The sequence below is a fragment of the Schistocerca piceifrons genome, chromosome 6 (assembly GCF_021461385.2).
Source record: "Schistocerca piceifrons isolate TAMUIC-IGC-003096 chromosome 6, iqSchPice1.1, whole genome shotgun sequence".
Lineage (NCBI taxonomy): Eukaryota > Metazoa > Arthropoda > Insecta > Orthoptera > Acrididae > Schistocerca > Schistocerca piceifrons.
The window spans coordinates 239086837-239099219 of record NC_060143.1 but is presented as its reverse complement, the minus strand read 5'-3'; the positions used below and the strand labels follow the sequence as shown (position 1 = coordinate 239099219).

The window sequence follows — 12383 nt, the reverse complement described above, 5'->3', positions numbered from 1 at the left end:
GTTTGTGTCAACTAATTTGCACTTTCTATTTTGTTTTCTTTATTTTCTTTTCCATACATTATTATTACTTTTTTGCTGAAAGGAAATATTTCATCGTAATATGGAACTGTTAATGTTATTACAGGTTAAACATTATAAAATGTACATTCTGTTTTAAAGTGCTACGTGAAAGGTCTTGAAATTTGCAGTAAATGAGATGAAAAATGATGTCTGTAACGAAATGGTGGAACGATTGGCAACTTGCTTTAAATGATCAGAAATGAATAACGCAGCTCAAGGATGAGGCAACAGGACTGTTACGACTGACCTACTGTTGCCTACAAGAGAGTACGAGCAGCCGTCTATGATTGTGGGACATTTGACCTGTACGTCGCACATCTCTCCAGCCGTTACTGCCGGTGGCTGAATCCTAATTTCTTTATTCCTGCAGCTCCTTATTTGGCCTCGCGAGGGCGAGCGGACTCTGTCCCAGATCTCCCTTCCTCAGGAAAATTCGGAAGCGATATTGGAATCGAAGCCAGCACCATCAAACCTGAAGGCAGCGACGCAAAACTTTCGGCTACAGAGATAGTCTTCAGGAATGTGAAATTGTACGTTTCACGAAAAATGTACTTAGTCTCCTAAAATGGCAGATAGTTTTTATGTGAAAACTTTTGAAGCTTTTGGAATAAAACAAACGTTATTAACATTCTACATCCTTATTCTCCATCTGTACATATTTATTTATCGTCATAGTCACCATGGTAACGAATAAATTTCTCCCAACAAGAGAAAAGTTTATTGATGCCGTCTTTGTAAAATGTCTGACTTCTTTGAAGGAGCAAGAACCTCACCTCTGCCTGCACAGCTTCATCACCGTCAAAGTCCTCGAAGATGTTCTTTAAGTTTTAGAATCAAATGAAAAGCTTATCGCACAAAGTCTGTATGGAGGATGATCGATGGCACCGAATTCAAAACGTCGGATTGTTTCAGGTGTCGCGGCGCTCGTATGTGTTCTGGCATTGTTATGTTGAAGGAGAGGCTGTTCCACGTGTTGATGAACGCTTCAAATTCGAAACTCGATTACAGCACGCTGTTTCTCACACACCGACAGTGTTACATTACACATCACCGTGTTCACACTACAGTTCTAAGACCTGTAGCAGCAAAGGACTGAAAATATGTCTACGTGAAGAATAAAGATGCAGAATGTTAATAAGGTTTGTTTAACTTAAAAAATTTTAAGAGATCTTACATAACAAATTCGGACGCGTTACTGTTCAGCAAGCCCTCATATAAGGGAAACAAAAAATATTTTTTCAGCTCAGTAAACTTGCTGTCACGCTTTCGTATGAGTCAGCTGCACAACGATTGGGATTCACGATATCCAGTTTTATGGCGCTATACGATAAGCTCGTTGATTCGGAAAAAAGCGTATGGGACCTGAAGATGGCAAAATGAATTGCCGAAACTGGCTGCGTTCGAAATGAAATAAAACATCTTAGAGTGTACGGCTGTTGGTAAAGTTTATTCAGTTGGAAAGTACGTACCAGCCGATGTCCGCTGGTCATAATGGACCTACAGAGAACAAAAAACTTCTGGTCACGTGTTTGCTCGACCAACAGCAGAGCTTCATGGATGTGCCTAAAAACATAAACTAGCACAGTCTCGAAGACAGGCCCAACATATTCCCTGACACCTACTTACAAAGTTTCAAGAATCAGCTTTAAGTGAGATATGTAGGATTATACTACAACCCGTAATAATTGCTCCCATACGGATCGCGAAGACAAGATAAACTACTGCACGAAAAGAAGCGTTTAACTCATTAATCTTTTCAAGCTTCGATATACACTCCGTAGCTGAGTGGGATATTGTCGCCTTGTGTGTCCAGCGAGTAGGTTGTAGTTAACTTCCGCCCGTGCCGCAGCGCCGCTTGTGTCGAAGCTACTCAGTCTTGTTGGTGTATCGGCCGGAGTCACATCGTAGTTCCGTAGCGGAGTTTGTTGTCGTTTTTCTCTAGACGGCGCTGTTTGCTGCCCGCGCCGTGGTGTCTGTCGAGTCTCCTATTCCTCGTCGAGCTACTGTTCGTTTTAATTTTGACAAGAGTACGCGTCGTGTTCAGCCCGGCTCTTTAGAAATTCACAATTGGTTGGCTGATGTTATTCGTGATACACTTGATCAGTTAGATACTGCTTACTTTGGTTCTGATTTGTCTGCGCTCTTTGTAAAGTTTTATGATCCTGTTCAAGTAGAACGGCTTCTCTCTCGGGTTGGTTCCAAAGCGTTGTTTACAGATCGAGATGGTTCCGCTAGTCAATTTCTTCTTGAAAATGCGGCACTCGAGTGTACTCCGGTTAGAATTTATAACCTTCCTCTGGAAGTGCTCGATTCATTTCTTAAAACAGCATTACTTCCGTTTGGAGTAATACGACATATCCGATGAGAACGATGGTCAGCATAACGTCGCTTCCAGTGTTGTAATGGTATCCGCACTGTGGACATGTGCGTTAAAAAGAATATTCCTTTCCACGTAACTGTTTGTGGTTACCGGATCCATGTTACGTATGCAGCGCAAGAAGGAATCTGTTTTCTCTGTAACGAAATCGGTCATCTCAGATCCGATTGTCCGCGCCGTACTACTGTTCTGACGCCGTCTTATCAAAAAGTCTTCCTTTAATATAGGAAGACATAATGTCTTCGCAGTCTACTGAGAGTTAATCTCCAGCTTAGAGCGATGGTGGGGCAACATTACCCCCTACTCTTCGCAAATTTCCACCGTTACCGGCGCGCTCCGGTGCGGCTTCTGTCCATGACGAGACGACGGCACAAGTCAAACGCTGGCGGACTGAGGACGGTACAGATTTCGAGAACGCCCCTCTCCAGTCTCGTTCTTCTGATACGGCGTTAACAGAGGATGCACATTCTGGCGCCAATGAGTTGTCTTCTGACGTTAATTGTGATTCCAGTTTTACCAGAGATGATGTAGCTGCTTCTGTTGATGTTGAAATTTGTGCTGCATCTGCGTTCCCCACTTCACCTGTAGACGCGACGTTTCCCGTGAGTTCAGATGTTATCGCAGAGACGTTGCCAGCTGTCCACTCCTTACAGTGTTCCAATGAAATACCACCCCTCCTCCACACTGAGACGGTGGGATAACAGGATTCTCATCCTGATGACCAGGTGATGCAATCCAACACCGGCACTGCATTACCTGTCTCTTCTGTACCTGATGTTGCTGTAAGTCGTTCTGAGTTGTGCTAACTGATTTTCGATGAGTGCAGTGAAGATGGCTCCTTTATCAAATAAGAGCTTGACGTGCCCCCAACCCTTTTACATGTATTTTCAGGGAGTGGTGCGAAACAGCGTTTTCAACCTGCACGTGCAGCAGCGCGTCGTAAAAAGAAATACGTGGATTCATCAGCTTGCGGCGGGGAGGATTAGAATTATACCTTCTTTCCACCGCCTCCGGACGTTGGGGAGAGAAGGGCGTGATGAGTGCATTTTCATTAGTATTGTTTCATTGACCTTACAAGTGCTGACGGATGCAGGCATATACATTTCTAACCCTCAATGTTAATAGGATTTGTTACCAATTGAAACGTCCCCTTCTGAAAAATTTATACATGACTGTGCTTAAACTGACACACAATATTTTTTTAGCGCAACGCAATCTTTCAGAAATCCCTACAAAAGAATGGCCTTGACTAACATTAACCTATACCTTTCACAAATCACTTACCTCACAAAAATCGTCGTTACTCAGGCTGCTGCAATACAGCGAGCGCCACTACTGTCAGCTAAATAAAAGATTCAAACTACGGAAGGCACTAACTACTGATAGGCATAGTTAGCAAATAAAAGATTTTGATAGAGAAGAAACAATGTATTTACCTTAATAGTGTTCAAAGGTCATAATATATGTAGCAGTTCATGACATCCAGTCTTACAAATTTCAAAACTCAGCCATTTCTCTCCCCACATCCACCGCTGCTGGCGGCTCACCTCCAACTGCGCAACGCTACGCGCTGTTCACATCTAGCTGCCCAACACTACAATGGCAGACAACAATGCAAAGTAGCCACAGACTGCACACAGCACAGCCAGTGATTTTCATACAGAGCGCTACGTGGCGTTACCAATAAGAAAACATAAACAGCCTACTTACACAATTACGGCTTGCTGTTTTACGCCAGTTTATTTACGATTCCCAAGCTGATATCGCGTGTTTACAGGAGGTTTTATTTGATGCGTTTTGTCTTCCTGGATACTCTATGTTTTTCAATGTCGCGCCTGAAAATTCTACCGGTATGGCTTTGCTTTATCGAGATGGATTCCCGCTGACGGACTTCGAAACGCTAGATGATGGTCGCGGCATAGGCTGTAGCTTTTATGACCTCACCTTAATTTTTCTTTACTCTCCGTCTGGATCCAGTCGTTCTCTGACCGCGAGTGGTTTTATAAGGAAGAAGTTGTTTATTTACTCCGACGGAACCCGCGCAAGGTTTTGTTGGGGGCGATTTTAACTAAGTCTTACGTCTTGTAGATCAGACCCACAATTATACATATTGTCGTGAACTTACTGATATTGTGACGTCTTTGCATCTCCAAGATGCTTGGGTTTGCAGATATCCTGCATTGGTGCGGTTTACGTTTTCTATAGCTGCCTAAAGTAGCCGATTGGACCGCTGTTATTTATCTGGCCGCATCTGTAATCAGCTTCTACCGATTGATGTAATTCCTGCCATTTTCACTGATCACTGTGCTTTTTCAATGACTTTTAACCGCCGGCCGCGGTGGTCTAGTGGTTCTAGGCGCTCAGTCTGGAGCCGCGCGACTGCTACGGTCGCAGGTTCGAATCCTGCCTCGGGCATGGATGTGTGTGATGTCCTTAGGTTAGTTAGGTTTAAGTAGTTTTAGGTTCTAGGGGACTGATGACCATAGATGTTAAATCCCATAGTGCTCAGAGCCATTTGAAACATTTTTTTTTTTTTTTACTCTTAACCACGTCCCGCAGTTGGTCCATCTTTCGCGCCCCTTATGGAAGCTAAACACCCTACATCTCACGGAACCCTCTCTGGAAGGCATCATCGCAGACGTATGGCGGCGGACAATTCAGTCCCAGGCGCGTTATCCCTCAATTCTAGAATGGTGGGTTACCTCTGCTAAACCTCGGATTCGAAATACACTCAAGCATTTTAGCGCTGAAAAAGCGGCTGAAATAAGGCGAACTAGGGAATTTTATTATGCTGTCCTTCGCGATCTTTATGATAATGCTCGTGATGCCCCCTTGAGAGTCGTAGACGTCCACCGTGTAAAGGCAAAACTTCTGCAACTCAAACGTAGGCAAATGGATGGTGTCCGCTTGCGTTCCCGGCCGCGTTCAATCGTGCAGGATGTCTTGGACTCTCTTCGACATCGGCCGGCCGGTGTGGCCGAGTGGTTCTAGGCGCTTCAATCTGGAACCGCGCGACCGCTACGGTCGCAGGTTCGAATCCTGCCTCGGGCATGGATGCATGTGATGTCCTTAGGTTAGATAGGTTTAAGTAGTTCTAAGTTCTAGGCGACTGATGACTTCAGATGTTGTCCCATAGTGTTCAGAGCCATTGGAACCATTTTCTCTCCGTCATCTTCTTCCTCTTCACAAACGATCTCAAAGGACGTGTCTCACTACCATTCGTTCTGTAGATGGACGTGAGTGGTCCTCCCAATCTGATATCATGCGTGAATTTTAACAGTAATTTTCCGAACTTCATACTGAAGTGGATCCAGACGGTCTACTGTCTGTTGATTTTACCTCCCTCCTTGATAGTATTGTTAGGCCATCTCTCCAGAAAGAGTTTTTCTCTGTATTCCATCACGATGATGTGCTTGATATTGTGGCTCGTATTCCCTCCCACAAATCGCCTGCCTTCGATGGCCTTCCCAAAGAATTTTATATTCGAGTTTGATAGGAGATACGATAACTTCTATGATGAATGAAGTATTCCACGGAGGCCTTATGCCACCCAGCTTTAAGGTTGCTAAAGTTGTCCTGATCCCCAAGATGCCAGGATTTTTGCATGTGGATCAGGTCTGCCCGATAACCCTCTTCAGCTATGATTATAAAATAGTGGCGCGAGCGGTAAATAGCATATTATCGGTGTCGTTGGCTATCATCATCGCGAGCTATCAAAGTTGGCGCTGCAGTCATGGACTGTGCGGCTGGTCCCGGCGGAGGTTCGAGTCCTCCCTCGGACATGGGTGTGTGTGTTTGTCCTTAGGATAAATTAGGTTAAGTAGTGTGTAAGCTTAGGGACCGATGACCTTAGCAGTTAAGTCTCATAAGATTTCACATACATTTGAACGTTTGAACAATCAAAGTTGTCTTCTGGGTCGTACTCTCCTGACTCCAGTTGCTGGATGTCATGATCTAATTTCGATTGCTTCCACCATTCCCGTGCCAAGCGCTTTGCTTTTCATTGATTTTTACCATGAGTTCGACTGTTGGTTTCAACGATGCTGCATGACGGTTGTTTAGCTCTCTTATTACTGGTATTCGGGCGTCAATTGACGTCAATGGCCCTCTTACTTTCTCCCATCGCTGCGTGTCAGGGCATCCTTCAAGGGAGTCCATTATCTATGCCACTCTACGTGCTTTTTTCGGAACCCTTATTGCGACCTATAGCTGCTCGTTTGTGTGGCTGGTCGCTGTTGGAAGAAAGGTTTACCATTCGTGCATATGCTCAATGACTTTATGGTTATTCTCCGTACCCCTGATGATATACCAATGCTGACGGAAGTTTTGGAGGCTTTTTGTCGTCTTACGGGAGCGCGGGTTATGACCAGAAATGTCGCTTAGTCTGCAGGATTTGACGCTGTTGAAATTCCATGGGCTTTGAAGGTCACCCGTTATCGATAGTTACGAGTTATAGTTGACAGTGATCCGCTAAAGATGGCTACGATAAAGTGGAAGTCAGTCACGGATAAGATTCAGGGAGCAATCATTGAATACGAGCGTCGCTCTCTCTCACTTCTTCGTAAGGTCCAGGCCATGGAAACGTATGTGTTAAGTAAAGCTTATATTGTTGCACAAATCTTTCAACTTCCCGCAATTATGTACCACAAGTTGCAAAGTTTAACTGGCAGGTTTATCTGGCGCAACTCCATATTTCGCGTACGTTACGAGGTAATGGAGTGCCTCCGTCTGCTGGGAGATTTGGGCCTCCCTGACATTCGAGTTCAGGCTTCTGCCTTATTCATCCATCGCACCGTTTCAACATGTCCGTGTGCCCCCCAGTCACTTACAGCTCGCATTCATGACTGTATCCGATAGGCGAGTTTAACACCTCCAGTAGATATTGGTAGGATTAGTTATAAACTGAGGCACGTTTAGGAATTTTTTCTTGAATTCCCAAGCGAATCTCCCCCTAAAAATGCTGTTATGCCGCTGGCCAATTCCTCACTGCATTCCCTCTGTGGCAGCCCTGTTGCCAGAAACGAATTGGATGATTGTTTGGTCTAACGTTAGCCTCCCGATTTTCCCGATGGAAGTGGCGTCCTTGTGGTACCAAGTTGTTCAAGATATTGTACCTACCAACGTGCGACTTTTTCGTATTGGCCTCTGTCTAACGAATCACTGCAGTCGTTGCCATGAAACTGATATAGTATATCATCGGTTGATCTTCTGCGGTTATGGTCATTGGAAATGGCTTCGCCAACAAGTGGCTTCCCTTCTCAGGACGTCGGAGGCGGCTATCTTGGGGGGAGATTCTCGTGCGTCCCAATTCAACCATCTATCCCCGATCGAAGAACAACGCCATCATGTGGCTTGTTGGACATTATGTCTAGTACGTGATGGGGAGTGGATATGACGCAGATCAGAGGCCTTTTCCCAATATATGGACACAGCCCATTGGACGTGGCTCAGGATGCCACGTTAACGAGAGCTTTTTTCTAATATGCTGTATCTTGTTTTTCATCGACAGGGAGTCGGATGAATTGCAATCTCACCCCTCTTCTTTGTGGACATTCTTGTTTGGATTTAAATGCTACACGATGTAGAAATGACGGGAGAAGAAAGGACTCCGCACTTTAAAATTAAAGGAATTTTCCTTCATATACTTTTTTCTGATTTAACCCTTTTGTTTTTGTTGAAATGACTTCTTTTGTTTTATTTTTCATTCATTGCCTTAAGTAAGTGCTTCGGAGGGAAAAAAGAAAAGGCGGTGGACAGTGTTTTGGGTTGGCATGCGGGAGGCCGAGGGTTCGATCCTTGGTTGAGGCAGATGTTTTTTATTTTTGCTGGGTCGGAGATTTTCTCGAAAAAAAGAAAAAAGTGGGCAGTACAGGTGAGTGCCATGTGGGGGATCCGGGTTCAATTCTCGGTATCCCGGGGAATTTGTCCTTGTTGGGATGGCTGATAGCGGGTGCACTCAACCCCGTGAGGCCAACTAACGAGTTACTCATCCGATTAGTGGCGGCTCCAAAGTCAAAAAACAAGACAAAGACCGGGAGAGCGTTGTGGTGACCACATGCCCATACCAATGACGCCGTTATCAAATGATGACACGACGGTCGGTCGGGGCCGATTGATCCGTCTAGCAGCTGGACTTCACCTTTCCACCATCCACACGTAAATGGCGTAAGTGGTACAAGGTGAAACATCCTCAGCCTCTGCAGAGTACAGATTTAGATGTAGAGCAGAGATTCCATGCTTCTGGAAGTCTAGAAACGTCTTCAATATGTGTTAGCGAAGAACCTTCTCTGAAGATTAATCGCTGGAGTAGTAACTTAGAGAGATTTTAACGGGACCACACCCTGCCTATCTACCCCAAGTTAATTTAGGCAAGTATTTGACCCATTTCTGTAAAAACTATTTGATGCAGGACTCTAATATTTTTACTGTATGTTACATGATGCTAATAGAGTCAACTGTACTAAACTCTATTTCATCCATTTTATAGTTTTCAAGAAATACTTTTTCAAATTTATTAACAAAGAACATTAAATTTTTTCTGTAGAAAATATTTTTTGTGAACTATCTAATGGAGTAATATTAATGAATGTGGTACCGGAGGTGGCGTTTTATGTTATGCAGAATCTCTGAAAATTTCATTCATTTATCTATGATAGTTTCTGATATAATGGGGCATACATACTGAAAATTTTAGTTTGCGGGAAATTGACTATAACGAAGAAACTTTTGAAATTTGTTACTTACAGGTAACTAAAACTGTCCTGCTGCAGATGATGGCCATTATTTGGCCTCTAGCAGGTCTTCCAGATTCTTTTTCACCTTTCTGAATGTTTGTCTTGCTTTCTTTTCCAAATTAGTTGCAGATCTTTTTGCATCGGATATCCTCATTTTATCGCAAAGTTGCAGCTCAGTGATCATATTTTTACCAGGATTAATTCCCAGCATTTTAAGTACCCAACACTTTCCCATATTACCACAACTGAATGTAATAACAGCATCATGAACTCCTAGTTTCATTGTATGCATGCCTACAAATACAGTTTTAGGAAGGCAGTTCCAAATTATGCTGTAGAAACATTCATTTGGGTGCTGTGTCTGCCCATGCAGACATTTCCTTAGAAGGTCAGGATGAGCCAGGTCTCGGAAAATAGGTTTAATTGCTGTAATAACAGGAGCAGGAAGAGAATGCTGGTGAGAATAAGATTCTCCAGTTGTCTGAGCCCTATTGTATTTGCACCACGAATTTTACTCCTGATCTACACAATCCATGACATGGCTTATCATCAGTAGAGGACGTTAGATATAGCCTTAACTTTCAGGAGCTTCTCTGTAAATGGCTGTGAAAGAGGTGAGTACATTTGTAAACAAGCGCTATAAACGTAAGTATAACAACTACTCGCAGTCACACTTGAACAAAACTAACCGCGTATTTGAAAGCGTGTTGTTTACAAACAGCAGAAACAAAATAATACCGACCATTAAATTCCAAGGATAGCCAACAGACTCAGGAGTAAAAAAAAATAATCCCTAACGTGCAATGTACCCCTACATTGCAAGATCAAAAATATATGCAGCAAAGTGGGTGACAGAAAAGTGGGCGTGGCACATAAACACACGTGGTAGGAAAATGCTATTTAAATGCTCGAAAAAAATTGTTTCAGCAAAATCTTTTTCAGAGTACTCAAATAAAACCTTAATCGAAATATGATGAAAACCGAAAATCGATTTTTTTCGACCTGAACCACGGTGTGGTCCCCTTAAGGTGAGTCTACAGAGGTTCGTGTTTTTACCACACTTCACAGTTGACTGTGTACCTTCCCCACTTACCGAGACAGGTGACGGCTGCGCTCAGCAGCAGCAGGAGGATCGAACGCAGCGACGCCATGACGGATGCACACGGCACTCTGCAGCGCCCAGCACGCCATTTATAGCTGCAGGTAGCCGTGTGTCGCGGGTCTGCCGCGCAGCCCCTGCCACCTGCGATAACAGCCGACGTCTGCGGCGGGCCGCGCCGCACGCCTTTGTGCTCGAGCCGCGACAACAAGACCAATGGCGGCGGTCGCGCGCGTCACGCGACCGACTGTGCCTGATCAAAGCCCGCACGGCATACTGGCCGAGACAATGGACCGTGTGGTGAAGCTAACGAGCCAAAGAGAAGGTGACCTTCACATACTGAGCAACAGTTACCACTTTATACGCTTTGTCAATAATGAGGTCTGAAAACTACTACCGATACTTCTAGTTCACGAACAGATCATTCTTGTTTATACGATAGGTGAAAGAACAAATCTACACATCATATGCTGCATCCATGACAATAACCTTACAATACGGATCTTGAAGTATATCTGCTACAAGAACTTAACAGCAGGCTGTATCTGAAAATAAGTAAAGAAACAAATAACAAATACAAAAATTTGGAATACACAGCATAAGAGAAGGAAAAAAAAAACAGCGGAAAGAAGGAAACTGACAATGACAGGCTTTATTATGCACGATCGTCTGTCTCTTTGCCCTCCGCATAAGAGTCGAAGGCGTCCATCTTCGTAGCCTTCAACAGTATTCAGCCGTATTTGATAATCGTCGAGAAGAAAATATTATGTGAAAATGCTGTAGAGCCGTTATTTACTGAAGCTGCCATAATATTATCGTTGGTCACTTTACAGGCATTTTTCCATGGTATTAAAACATTCTGAAGTATAAACCTAGAATACCAGTAAATATATAGTCAATAATACATTATAAATTCCACATCTTCGTAGTTAAATATTCCGCAACCCATAGTATAGTGCGTGGCAGTGGGTTTCTCGTACCAATATTAGCAATTTCCCGCCCATTTGAGTACTGAGGGAGACAAAAATATCTGTATATATGTCTTTAAACTCTTTTACCATATTCTCATGATATGTACATGATACATACGATAGTAATAGCATAATCGTCACCGAATCTTCCTCTAACAGCGATTCTCTACAGTTATCCAATAGAATCTTCCGGGAACAACGTCACTTTTCTGACACAGAATGCCATTACCTTCCCCGAGAGTGTCTGTTACACTCTGGTACGTCCTTCATTGATCTGTTATTACATCAGCGTGTGTTTGGGCATTTCCCGCGTCTGCTATCATGTCTATTTGATAAGGAATGCAAATTCAATAGATTTTCCCAAACGCTGGAATTACACGTTGATCCCATTTTTTATTGCATCCTAGTATTACCACTACGTACTTTGTATGGAACGTTTGATTCAGTGTCTGTCTAAAGAAACGTCAGTAATGACGTACGGGGTTGTGTGCTATCTTGTTGGAACCAACGATATTTCACATCGGCATTGAACCTCTGGAGCTGCGCGATCGATCAGCCACATAATATGATGAGGTAAGATTGCTGGTTCAAAGAGTCTACAAAGAAAAGCATCCCCTCAGTTATTTAAATCATAACCAGTAGAGGCTTATACTGCAGTTCATATGGATTGTCTTTCCTTGTCCTCGTGGTAAATTCACATACATCGGAGACAAAACAGCGCTCCCCATTGAGATTCAAGCTTTCCTTGCTATGACGCTGTATTCTCAGCCACTTTAGCAGTTCGAATATTACTTCCCAGTTCAATGACAAAGGAAAATTCTTAACACGTATTACCCTCGTAATACCAAGCGGTGTGAGCGGAGGGGAGGGTACTTTATTACCACTTCTTCAAAATATTTTGATCTAGTCAAGCACTATGCATTTTAAAATTTTGAAAATGTATTTACTTTTTTTAATGATTTCTTACACCAGATTCCGTAACTGTTTTAATCTTTTCAGTGAAGCTTAACCCAAAACTTCTAGTGTTAGCGCTATATGTCACTTTCCACTGCACAATAGCCTATTCATATTTTCTGATTCAGAAACCTTCTTACACATCTGTATATCTTCAAAGAGTATGTTGCGAGTAAAAGTCTACGTCT

The 12383-nt window shown here is 43.3% G+C and overlaps 1 protein-coding gene across 1 annotated transcript in view; it reads right to left on the bottom strand.

The window, feature by feature from the left end:
* LOC124802615 (endoglucanase A-like) overlaps nucleotides 1-10412 on the bottom strand; it is a 123507-nt gene extending 113095 nt beyond the window's left edge. The window contains exon 1 of the mRNA XM_047263501.1: nucleotides 10265-10412. Within this exon, the coding sequence (XP_047119457.1) occupies nucleotides 10265-10322 (58 nt within the window). The 5' untranslated portion in view covers nucleotides 10323-10412. The remainder of the gene's footprint in view (nucleotides 1-10264) is intronic.
* Between the last annotated feature and the right edge of the window lie 1971 nt (nucleotides 10413-12383).